The sequence below is a fragment of the Anoplophora glabripennis genome, unplaced genomic scaffold (genome assembly GCF_000390285.2).
Source record: "Anoplophora glabripennis isolate ALB-LARVAE unplaced genomic scaffold, Agla_2.0 scaffold933, whole genome shotgun sequence".
In the NCBI taxonomy this organism is placed as follows: domain Eukaryota; kingdom Metazoa; phylum Arthropoda; class Insecta; order Coleoptera; family Cerambycidae; genus Anoplophora; species Anoplophora glabripennis.
In genome coordinates, this window is record NW_019417036.1 from 83,216 (window position 1) to 97,250 (window position 14,035).

Genomic DNA, 14,035 nt, shown 5'->3' on the forward strand with positions numbered 1-14,035 from the left:
TTTTTTTTAAATTAAAAAATTTTCAAAATCAAATTTCTAAAAATCTAAAGCCTTTGAATACTTGAAAATTTCACCACAAAAAGAAGAGCTCTTAAGCTTTAAAATGGTTTTTGAACAATTCAAATCGGACGATTAGGTGAGCCGTAGTGATTATTTAAACATTTTATAACATACCTCAAACTAACTTATATCAAAAATTCAGGCAAATTGACCAAAATTTCTATTTAAAGGCTTATTTAATTGGACTATTAATGGAAATTTCCATGTCTGTACAGGGTTATGCATATAACATTTTACCCCCTTAACTTTTTTATTGTTTGAATCAGTTAAAATAAAACATGTAGGGAATTTTTCTGTGAGTTTATGAGTTTATGAAAATAAAAATTATACAGGGCGTTCCAAAGATACGAACCAAACTTATGTTTTTTAAATGGAACAGTTTGTATATTATTCACACGAACAGGTACCTACACGCAGAATCTCACCAGCACCCAACGCAACTACAGTCAGTGATTAAAACATTAATGACAAGGTCAGAACGACTCTCTGACGGCGACCACAAAGAAGAGGAAATTAAAAATGTCAAATTAACCTTACAGCAAAATGGTTTCACTGGTAACAACATCAAGAGGGCTTTAAGACCTAAATGAAACAAAGAACAGAAGATAACCCAATAGCCAAAGCTTTCCTGTCATACGTCAAAGGAACTACCGACAAAATAAGCAGGGTTTTAAAAGAACATAAAATAGAAACCATCTCCAACACGGACAGGAAGATTGGCAATATGCTACCATCAGCCAAAACCGATATTCTTCTAGAAGACCAAGGAGTATATGAAGTTCCCTGCGGAGACTGTGAAAAGACGTACATTGGACAAACTACCAGAAGAATTCAAACCCGGAAAGAAGAACATCGGAATGCTGTCCAGAAAAATGAAAACACTTCACATTAGCTCAACATGCAAAAAACACTGGCCACCGGATTGATTTCGATAATACCAAGGTACTAGCTAGAATGGAGTATAAGGCAAAAAGAATAATTAGAGAAGTCATCAATATTGAAAAACATCCTCAAAATCTCAACACACGTGACGATACCCAAAGATTACCAACAGCTTGGAAACCTTGGTATGTAAAAAATATGTTTGTCATAGAACCGTAAATTTGACAGATGTAACAGTATTATCGTCCCTCTTTCAAAATGGTGTATAACTTTTATAGTGTTGATGAAAAAAATGATGTACTAGATGCGAGTATGCACGAAGATTTCCCGCAAGATACATACCTCATAAAATATATTATATCAAATATATTTATGTACAAAAAATAGAGAAAAAAAAAGAACCTCACAACGTTCTAATTGAAAATATGCAAGAAATTATTTTACTTTACTTTCAAGAAACCTAAAGCATTACTACAACAACTATTACTACTTCTTCTACTGTCACCAGCATCACCAGTACCACTACTACTATGACCACACGGCCACCATGTTTGATATTGTCATTATTATTTATTTTCATAATTTATTAGATTCTATCTTGTGACTGATAAGGCCACTTTTACAACAAGTGGCGTTTTTAATAGAAGTAATTCATATCACTGCATTTCAGTAAATGTCTGGTGTGGTATTTTTTGAGATACCGCCATGGATCATGGGTTCAGTATGAAAGCTCTTTGAATAGAGCGAAATACATTGAACTTCTCAGAGGAGAAATATTTAATTTGGTAAATGCCCTTGATGTACAAAATATTGTCGGGTAGCAAGACGGCGCTCCAGCACAGAGAGCAAATGCCGTTAAGCAGCACCTAGAAAATATTTATATTCACTGCATAGGTGTCAATGGTACAATTTTGAGGCCTCCTCGAAGGCCAGACTTGACCCCTAGAGTACTCTAAAGAATAGAGTATATCAAGAGAGAAAAAATAATGTAAATCACCTGAAAGAAGAGATATCTCAAGAAATTCGCATTTTAAATGAATCTGATCAAGTCAATAATTTTAAGAGAAATTTAATTAAAAGCTATAATCTTTGTCTTGCACATGAAGGAGCAAATATTGAAAATTTATAATCTATGTATTCCTTAATAAACTCTTAAGTTCTTAGTCTTATGACTACTTATTTAAAATAGAGCATAAATATCTAATATTACAATTTTATTTTCCATAACAATTCAAAGCAGAATATTGAGCAAACTGTTAGAATCAGGAACAAGCAGAGATTCCGAAAATTGAATAATATACAGGGTGTTCCAAAACATACGTTTGGTTCCTATCTTTGCAGCGCCCTGTATAATTTCTGTATTAATAAACTCAATAAACTCATAGAAAGATTGGCTACAACTTTTATTATAACTATTTTTGTTGAGTTTCTTGATACATTGCGATAATATCGAGTTTTTCAAAAAGTATGGTAATCATCATTATTTTTATAGAATCAACATTAATTTTTGCTCGTAACGTCATAGCTCACTCTGTAAAAATACGATAATTTTTTATATTTCCATTTAAGTTTCTTCTGTACTTTCAGAACTTTGTTTCAGTCTTTGTGGGGTTGATTACTTGTTTTTGTGAATATTAGTCAGTCTGATTTAATATAGATAATAATATACTTGGTATAGGTATGTATTAGAATGTGTCGCTATTAAGAGGAAACATTAAATCGTCGGCAGTTGTTGCGAAAAAAGGTCTGTTCACATCATTAATTATTAATAAAAGTATTAATAATTCCTGTGACATTGGGCAATCACTTAGCTGAACATAACAATATTTTTGTGGATGGATTTTTGGAGTCTTTACGATGATAGAACCTTGGGTCCTCCTACCTATTTGAAACTAAAGAATTTATGTTGGATAAAAGTGTTGTAAAATAAATAGAATTGAAAAATTATAGGCATTATATACACGGTGTTTCAGAAAGACCTCCCGTAAATACAGGGGGTGATAGCACGGCAAAAAATAAGAATTTTTTTTCTTATGAACTATATGTCTATCTCCTCTTGTTTTCGAGATACAGAGCGACAAAATATAATTTTTTAAATAGAATTTTTACGAAAATTTCCAAAAGGTGCTAAATATTTTTATGAAATTAGGTATTACGGGATTTTTAAAGATGCCAAATACGCTGGTTATTTTTTGGATATTTCATAAAGGGCGCTACATTCCTATTACATTTTAAGTTCTAATTTTTTTAAGGTTAGGTTTTTTACCAATTCTATATTCTAAAAATAATGTACTCTTGTTAGAACTTCCTAATATGGACGGTTTTCGAGAAAAAATACTTTTAATTAAACTCTTACAATATTACAGTGTGTAAAATAAGTGACTCTTCTCAAAGTAGGCTTATGTCAAAACTTATTGTTGGATGTCTCATAAACAACGCATACATTCTTAATAATATTTTAAACTCTAATTAAACTTATATCAAAATTTGAGTGATTGTTAGTGACTGTAGTTAGTAATGACTAGTAATTACAGTCACTAAAATTTTGATATAAAGTTAATTAATTAAATTAAAATATTACTAAGAATGTATACGTTGTTTATGAGACATCCATTAATAAGTTTTGACATAAGCCTGCATTGAGAAAAGTCACTTATGTTATACACCGTAATATTGTAAGAGTTCAATTAAAAGCCTTTTTTTTCGAAAACCGTCCACATTAGGAAGTTTTAACAAGAATACATTATTTTTAGAAAATATAATTGTACATTAGAAATTGGAGCATGAATGGTAAAAAGCCTAACCTTAAACAATTTGAACTTAAAATGTAATAGGAATGTAGCATAACTAGCGCCCTCTAAGAAATATACAAAAAATAATTAGACCAGCGTAAAATATAAAATAAAAAATAATAATATAAAAATATTTCTCACCGTTTGGAAATTTTCGTAAAAATTCTCTTAAAAAAAAAACAAGAGGAGATAGACATATAGTTCATAAGACAAAAAATTCGCCGCACTATCACCCCTTGTTTACGGGAGGTCTTTCTGAATCACCCTGTATATTTTTCAAATCAAATTATGACAAATCCAGGATATTTGCAGATTTTTTGTATTAATATATGTACGAGAAATTTTTCTACTCCTTTTTTGATCAAACTGCTTGGAAAATAATATATTGTATACAATTAATTTTTAATATTCATTAAAGTACAAAAATAGTCTATGTTTAGTTATAATTTTGTTTTGCTATCTAATAAATGAGAATAAGTACATATTTTTATAAATGTAAGTTGATTTTTTAGCAAATCATATTATTTTAACAGTTGTAATAAATGGTTGCAATTATTCTCCATATTTTCTTCTCTATTTTTTGGGTATTTTGCAACTTATCAAAAAATTTAAGAAAATTAGATAAATAAACCTTGCGTCGAAAGGATCAGTTAAGGGTTATTTTTTATGAAAATAGTTTTGTATAAGCAAAAAATCTAAGACTGAAAAAAACAGACAAATACAAAAACACAGCACTTTATATAGCGCACATTAAAAAGTTGTTAATGTTTCGAGAATCTACCTGTTTCCGTCTTCTGAACTTTTTTTGATTTTTCTTTTTTTTTGGCAGTTTAAATTTAATTTAAATTTAATTAAAGACAAAAGCAAACAAATTTAAAATGTCAAAGTAACTGAAACGAAAAAGTCAACAAAAGCTCAGACGAAAACAGACAGGTTTTCGAAACGTTAACAACTTTTTAAAGTGCGCGACATAAAGTGATGTGTTTTTGTATTTGTCTGCTTTTTTCAATGTAAGGTTTTTTGGTTAGGCAAAACCATTTTCATAAAAATAACCATTGACTCATCGTTTTGGCGCAAGGATTTATTTCTCTAATTTTTTTATTTTTTTACAGGTTCCCCAAAAAAATAAGAAAAAACGAAAATTATGCCACAATTAATTAAAATAATAACTTGAGACAATATTCTCCTCATCTCACAAATATTTCTCTTTTTCGATTTATATTCAGTTTTCCTGGGAATTCCGTTCAATTCTACATAAAGGAACTAACAGAACAAAAATCCTTATATTTATTTACGTAAATTTTTATTCGGTTTCAGTGAATTTCTTTTAATTTAATTTAGTTATTTTAAACAAACATATTATTATTTTTGTACCTTCAGCAAGAGAACCTTACTATTATTACAAATAGGAAGAATTATTTTATAATATTTTTTATATTAGACTGCTCTTATGAACAGATATTAATCCCGATTACTGCATAAAAATCAAATGTGTTATTTTAATAATTTGATATTTTCTGCCTTAATAATAAAAAGTCTACATTTTGTGGTGGTTAAATTACAATATATTTTTTAATTTACCATTGACTTGAACAATCATATTGTATAAGTAACACTGCTGATGGTGATAAATTTGTTATATGAAATTATTTTCTGCTATGCCATGCCAACTTTTCATGTTTGATATATAATATATAATAAATATATAATATATAAATATATATAAAAAATAGAGCTGTCATTTTCTTCCAAAATTGTTGGTTAAAACAGAAACTAACTATGCTAAAAAGGTGGACAAAAATCACATTAGAAATGTTCAAGAATTTGAATTTGATTAATCATTGAATTGAGCTACATATGATTGATTTCGACTTATATTTAATAAAATCGAAGTGAATAAACATTAATATGTATTAAATTCTACATTACTTTTTCTATTAAGCTATCTGTGTCTCTAATAGTCAAGATGGTGATAATCGATTTGTTTTACAGTTTTCATATCGAAAAGTTTATTTCGTTTGTGGAACTTTTAAAACAGATTATTGATTTGGAATTATTGAAAGGATATAGTACTATGATCCACCGGATCCAAATATAAAGTCAAAATTCTCGGATCAGTTTGAGTTTTAAAACAAAATAGTTAGTTATTGGAAATATATTCGAATTCATGATCTTACGGCATCAAAACGGCATAACTGTAGCAACATAGATCTAATACAACAGGGTTCGAAACAACAAGACTGTGAGTTGGAAGGCTTCTATAACCCAATGACCCCGTACCATACAACTCTGAGTATACGAGGATGTATAAGCAAGAAACTCGGAGAAATTGTGTTTGTTATATATGTTAGAAACACGGGGGTTTTCACCCCCGATTAAAACACAAAATTTCAACAATCGGTGCGCATTCCGAAAGGGGTTCTGGCTGACTCAGTAATAGCGACGTAGTGGATGACATCCCTCTTGCATAAATGCAAGCTGTATTTCAGTCATCAGTGTTTTTCCTTTTGTATCTCACTGAAGAAACATCGCTCCATAAAACTGACGGGCTGAGATATAACATCAAGAAACTCCTTTAGAAAGTGGTTTTCGATATTTCAAACCGACAGAGTAGTCAGTGATTGCAAAAACACTGTAATTCATAATCTCATTGCACCATAATCCCATAACCCTATTACTTCATAACCCCGTTACTCTATGGAGTTACCCCGTAACCTATTATTTGAAAAATTTTGATTGCAAAAATTTATTGTCACTGATTGTACAAACAACTAAGTGCTATTACATTTTTCAGTGTAAATGAATTTCTAACATAAATCTGTGTGTCCCAGATTTTGGGTCTGTAGATTCCTGTATACCCAGGGTTAGGGAATTACAGAGTTAAAACAGGACTACAGTCTCAATTCTTTCGCACACCCAGGGTTATGAAGTTACGGAGTTATTGGGTTAGGTTATGGACACGTTCCAGGTTATGGGGTCAGGGGGGGGGGTCGTAGGGTTACCTAGTATGGTACAATTAAATCATAAATTCGAATGCTTTTCCAATCATTGACCACTCAAGTCAGTTTAATAAAAATTTGTATGTCATCATAGTTTGAATATTTTAATTAAAATAATTTTGATATTCAAAATTTATTTTTTAAAGGAAATGAGATATAGTTCAAACCCAACTGTATTGGCATTTAAATCACAACGTTTTTTGTTAAGGTAATTTACAAATGATTGATTGTGGTTGTATTGACTCTTAACAAATAATACTTAGGTATTTTTTTCGCCAGTACCAAAACTATATATCTAGGTTTTAGGTTTGCAGCCCTCTTCGCGTTTACTGTTCAGGAAGATCCAATAAATAGGGTATCATTGGAAAGAAAATTTTGTGCCAAATGAAATTATGTATTACCAGTGAACACATTTTTCCAATCGTCTTCTTAAATTTAGAAATACTTTACATAGTTTTTATTCTGTAAGGATAAATATTCTCCCATAATTGGAAGATATTCTTAAAAACACACCACAGAAATGAGACAACCCCCAAATCCAAAGCCAAAGGCGCTACACTTGAAAAAACGCGGACAAACACCCATCATCCATCGACATTGCCAGTGCCGACGCCAGGGATCGAACCCGGACCAGAATAGGAAGCCTGGCCGGGAAATGCTTGCCACCGCACTTTCGACCGACTACACTGCCGTGGCGATTCTAACATTATTACTTTACCAATTACACTGAATGAATGAAATAATTACTAAACAATGTATTAAACAATAATGCAAATAATACAGGTAGGCTATGATGAAAAATGAAATGGTGACAGTTTTGACCTTTAACTGTTACTGATAAACTAGTTAGTGTTATAAAGTAAGAATCTCTTGCAGTTATGGCAGAATATTTATTTTTACAAGAAAATATAGAGATTGTTACATTAAGAGGTGAAAATTTTCATAATTTTAGAGAAGTTGCAGAAATCTTTAATGGGCGGCACCATAATAAAACCATACACATTACTGTTCGCAACATCAACAAGTTGTTTGATGAAACTAGTAAGAAATTTACTAATTAATATCTAGAATGTAATTGATCGTTAAATGTCTTGCTAATTGTAGCTACAGTATCCAAAAAACACAAAACGACTGTTGTTCCAATAAATCAGCAACAACAATATTACAATATTTTCGTAATAAGTAACCCAAAAAGTAGTCTCCGAAATGCCAGTTTGGTGTTAAACTGTTCGAAAAACAAAATTCATTGTTATCTAAAAACATAATATAAAACCGTTTAAGCCCAAGTTTCTTCAGACATTGGAAGAGAATGATGAGGAAAGGGAATGGAATTTTGTTTGCGGGCACAGGAAAATTATTTAAATGATGATAATTTTCTGGGCAATATTATTTTCACTGATGAAGCTACCTTTACGACAAACGGAGTCATATCTTCTCAAAATATCAGATTTTGGAATGAAAATAATCCTAATTTTGTAATAATTGCAACAAAGAGGCAGTACCTATTCACAGAAAGTTAATGTGTTTTGAGGAAATTAAAAGCACAGAGTAATAAGTCCCTTCTTTTTTTTTATAATAATTTAAATGGTGAAGTATTTCTTCGGTTTATGAATAATGAATTATGGGACATTACACATGATATTTCTTGGAAAGAAGAGATATTTAGTCATTAATTGGCTTAATCACCATCTTCAGAATAAGTGGATTAGGAGAAGAGTCCAGTAGTACAATGGCCACCAAGATCCCCTGATTTGCCCCCTATGGACTTTTACTTTTGGGGTTTTATAAAACAAAAAGTTTATAAAACACAGACCAAGGAATTCGGATTACCTAATGAATCGCATAAAACAAGCTTGTGAAGAGATTACTCCACAACAGCTATGTAAAGTATACTTAAATTAAAGAAAACATGTGTTAGACTGGAGGGTGGTTTGGTGGAGAAAACTAAAATTTAATTTAGATTAACGTTTCTCAATTTTTTTTTATCAACTTAGTATTTATAATTCATTAAATTTTTTGTACGTTAATTATTATTTTCATTGAAGAAGTCAAAATTAATATTATTTATAATAAAATTAAATTAAAATGCAAATAATAGTTAATTTTAAAATAAGAAAAAAAGATTACAAACAAAATAAAAAATTCTCCACTATATTTTTAACTATTAAATTTTAAAATTTGTATGGAATGATTGTTTAGGTTTTAAATAATTGACTTGCTGTAATATATATGAAAATTAAAATTCTTTTGATAAAGTTCTCCATCGGGAACGAAACGTTAAGAGCAAAAAGTATTCTGGTGTTTTCTTTCTTCATTTTTTAATATATTCAATTATTTAATAGAAGGTTCAAGAAGTTATGCATATTATATGTATATACTCGTATATAATAAATTTTTAATACATTATGTTGTTTTCTCATTTTCTGTTTTCAGTGTTGACGTGTGGCCATTATTTGTAACTGCAAATATTTTTCCAGTGTGGGTAGGACCGTAAATTAGATTATTTCTCAAGGTAAAATGCAAATAAAGTATACTTCTGGGTGAACTTTAAAAATTTACAAAATTGTATTAAAATTAATGATCTTGTCAGGAATCTAGATGATGGGTAGTGGAACAATAAAGTAATCCGATATATGATTACCTAATACTTAATGTGATTCATTAAAACTAGAAAACCCATCTATATCGATCCATATATAAACAAAGTTGTAGGAGAATCTGATATCATTCAGTTTTTTATCCTCTAAAAATGAAAGCTGTGGTAAGGAATACCTTCTTACTAGTTTAGTGCATTTGTTCAGTCGCTAGAGTTCTCGTTACACAATGTCGACGTGAATAAATATTTCTTGAAAGATCGGTGATTATAATTCGATAAAGTGACTTGTGATTTTTTCAAAAATTATTTAGTGCGTTATATATATAACATAATAGTTCTACTGATAAAAAATTAAATTAGGTTGTGGATAGGTAGTGGCACGGATTATACAAAAATAATTATTTTGGTTATTTTATCGTATCATTATTTTTTACTTCAAAACTTATATTATAGATTATACTATACATTTTATCTTTAACACGATAAGTTAATAAATTTCTAGATAGTTTAAATGAAATAATATTTTATTGTGCATGGAAATATAATTTCAAATCTTCAGTTTGAAAAATTTAATTGAAAACGAATTTTTGGTTACAATCTGTTTACATTTATAATCGTATGTAAATATAATTTCAATTTATTAAATTGTATTGTTGCTAAAATGCTAGACACATTTACTCATGCTGTACAGTACTTAAGTCTAAAGTTTTGCATTACAGTGTGTAAAGAAAATATTTTAGACACCAGTGCTTTCGAAAACTGTGATTAATTATCTCGTCTATTATCAGTGTTCTTGAGTTATTGTAATTATTATTTAGTAAAAAATAAATTGTTAAATACTACCTAAAAACTTTATTCTAAATGTCAATAATATGAAATACTTATGCACTAATTTTATAATTTAATGTGAAAACATTTATTCAAAAGTCATACGCTGTTTGTCAAGATTTGTGAATATCTTGTAATACTATTATGGCGACTTCTGTCTATTTTTTATATTATTTTTGTATTTGAAAGAGGATATATTATTGAATTTCTTTTTCAGGTCGCGTTCTCGTTTTTGGTGGTGATGGTTTCAGCTGCTTTGCAGCCTCTGAAACCTCTTCAACCTCTGAAACCTCTCAAGTCTGTCCAACGATTTCAACCTCTTCAACGACCACAATCTCCACAACCTCTACGACCTTTTCAACCTCTCGCACGTGCACAACCTTCTCCACCCTCTTCTTACCGACGACCTGCATTGCCATATAAGGTACGTTACGTAACTCGAAATCAAGATGGTCAGTATGGAGCAGATGATGCTGGAGCATATTACCATGCGGACGGAGGATACATTCACGATGACAGCGGAGTTTATATACATGACAATTCTGGAGATTATGTTCATCAAGATGTACCTTACGAACATCTTGATGTTCCATATGAACATCAAGATATAGGAGGTATGAAAAAATTATTAAACTTTGTTAGATAATAAGTTACTATATAAATAATCTTTTCATTTTAAATGCCAATAATCTTCTTTAGGTGGAGAATACGTCCATCCAGTGTATGTTGAAAGCATTCCTCCCGCTGGGGGATATGGTCCACCTGTTGCTCTAAGACAAGGCAATGCAGCTGGTCTCTATGACAATCGCAATTACAAAATTATTCGAAAAATCGAACATGTGGGAGAAGATCTGTATGATTATCTGTGAGTAGCCCAGTACATATTTTGTGAATTTATTATGGGAAGACAATTTTTTATTAATGTATTACTATTGCATTTATTTTGGTAAAAAATGTAGTATTTTGTTTTATGAATTTTATGCTTTTTTAGTTATGAAACGGAAAATGGAATTTATGCTGAGGAAGACGGAAAATTAGCAAATAAGGGAACAAACGAAGAAGGTATAAGTGCTAAGGGATACTTTACTTATACTGGACCTGACAGCATAATATACTCTGTAAATTACACAGCTGGTCAGGACGGATTTGTGCCTGAAGCTGATCATCTGCCTACGCCACCACCAGTACCGGAAGCTATTGCTCGTTCTTTGGCATACCAGAGATCAATAGGTGAACTAGAAGACAGGAGATAAAACGTTCTTGCACATATTACTACCTATATTATTTATATTATCTGTGTTAAGTAAAATATATATTTTTGTAATTATGTAATAAATGTATTTATAAAATATATTTGTCTTTATTTCGGTAACTCAGTGAGATATAAAAGTAAAAGAAAACCCGTAGAACTTACATAAAATATGATATTTATTTATTTGAAGCAACTCTTAGCTATTATTGCCATTCATATTTGTGTTGTTCTTTATATTGCATCAAGGTTTATTTCCGTTTTATCATTGTCAAGTGAATAATAATTTTACAATAATATTTGAATGATCTCTTGTACATCAAATTCTTTGATTAATTTATAAATTGCTTAAAGAAATAAATCGACTATACAATTTCAGATTATATCCATATACACCATGTGAAACATGAAAGTCATGGTAAACAATGTTTGTATCAAGAATTTCATTAGAAATTTCCGCATGAATATTTATATAAGGCTTAACTTGTTCTTGATGGTCACCGAAATACGTAAATCTTAATCTTTTAAATGCTATAAATGAATATGTTTAATTTAATAATTAGGAATTTCCATACTTTACTTCTGGTATAAATTCCTAACTCATAATATACAGGTTGTTTCGTATAAGAACCGACACAAAGCATAGTAAAGCTGGGCATGTAGGGGAACCCAAAATATGGCGATTTAATCCAATTTACTTTTATACTAAGCTGCATCCCTGAGAAGTTATAGACCTTGAAAGTGGGGTATCAAATTTCGAAAAAAAAATCAATATCTTAGTTATACAATAATATGTATTGTAGCCGTGTTATTTAAAATAATCGAAAATTCAAAAGTTGGCTATGAATTTAAACGCCAAAATTGACGATCAGGAAAAAAGTTTGAATAAGAATAATTTAATAGAACAACAAACAATTTAAATAACAGAAATAACATACAATTTGCACTGACACGTTACAGAAATTGTTCAAAATGATCAAGTCTACTCTATCCAATAAATGCTGATTGTTTGTAATGAATGTGCATTTATCCGTAATGCGATTACACAATTCTGCTCGAGACGAAACTGGCGAGGAATACTATACAAATTCTTTTAACGTTCCACAAAGAAAGAAGTCATATTTGTTAAGGTCTGGTGATCGGGGAGGCCAAACTTGGGGGCAATTATCTCATCTTTCAATCCATTTATATTGATACTGGTGGTTTAAAAAGTCTCTAACAATATTACTAAAATGAGGGGGTGCTCCATCATGCATAAACCAATGTTCCAGTCTGAGTTGTAGTGGCACTTCGTCAAGTAGATCCGGGAAAATTCTAAATAAGTTTCGCCATTTAGTCGATTTGGTAAAATAACTGGACCAGTTAAATACCGATCAATAACACCGATCTGAAATTTATTTAAACTCGCGTTGGAAATGTCGAGGAGTTACTGAATGAAGGTTTACTCGGAACATGCATGATAGTTATGTAAATTTGTAATATCTCTGCGAGTGCTTCATGACTGACAGAATTTCACTCGTTTAATCAAATCATTTGGTAACATTTCTTACACATTTTGGATATGATATGGGTGTAGTACATTATGTCCGATTACTCGGTGCACAGAAGTTTGCGATATATCAGTTTATCGAGATAGAATTGTAAGACTAATATATGGGTCATCTTCAATTGTATTCAAAATTAGTTCTACGCCTTGTGCCCTGATTGCAATAGGACTTTCTCGAGTGTTACTGAAAAACTTGCCCGTTTCTCGAGGTCCTCTTTCAACACTGGAAAATGTTTGGGCAATTACACGATTTGGAAATTTCCGTTATTCTTCAATACTTCTGTAGTTTCCTTCACAGAAACCTAACACTAGTAGCATGTCAACTTGTTCGCTAAATGAAAACTTATCAAAATACTCAGCAAAACAAATTACTAAAGTTAAATAAACTTTTTCCCTGATCGTCAAGTTTGACGTTTAAATTCACAGCTAACTTTTAATTTTCGATGATTTTAAATAACAGCTACAATACGTATTATTAGTTATTCGTGTTTTTGTTGAAAACGACAAAATTTTTTGAAAACTAGCAAGAGTAATAAAAGTTTTAAAAATAAATTCCCCATAAAATAAAGTAATAATTGTTTAAGTCTGTCAGCGGGTTAAAAAATTCTGCTACATGTTAATGATGTATCGTCCCTTATCAACTCTTTAAAATGCTTCAATTGAACTCTACTTACTGTCAATTAATGCTTTTGGTATAACCACACCGTATACCAAATTTGGTTTTTCTAAGGTCAAGTATAACTGAGATATTCATTTTTCTCGAAATTTGAAACCCCAGTAAGTTGCGTTAAATCACATATTTTGGGTTCCCCTACATGCCCCTGCTCTGTGTCGGTTCTTATGCGAAACATCCTATATAACTATCGCTATAACTTCTCAGGGGTGTAGCTTAGTATAAAGGTAAGTTGCGTTAAATCACGATATTTTGGGTTCCCCTACATGCCCCTGCTCTGTGTCGCTTCTTATGCAAAACGTCCTGTGTGTTCCTCTCTCTCTGTATATATATATATANATTTTTCTCGCACAGAACATAGCTTATTATGAGTAGTAAATGCTTACAAAAGCTGTTTTCTGTACGATAAA

The 14,035-nt window shown here is 30.6% G+C and overlaps 1 protein-coding gene across 1 annotated transcript; it reads left to right on the top strand.

Moving 5' to 3' along the window:
* The first annotated feature begins 9,444 nt into the window (after nucleotides 1-9,444).
* Nucleotides 9,445-11,500, top strand: LOC108913302 (larval cuticle protein LCP-30-like). The gene is made up of 4 exons (XM_018718831.1): nucleotides 9,445-9,494; nucleotides 10,375-10,771; nucleotides 10,857-11,022; nucleotides 11,149-11,500. Exons 1-4 carry the CDS (start codon nucleotides 9,483-9,485, stop codon nucleotides 11,408-11,410), a joined length of 837 nt encoding a protein of 278 aa, XP_018574347.1. The 5' UTR covers nucleotides 9,445-9,482; the 3' UTR covers nucleotides 11,411-11,500.
* Nucleotides 11,501-14,035: the final 2,535 nt, after the last annotated feature.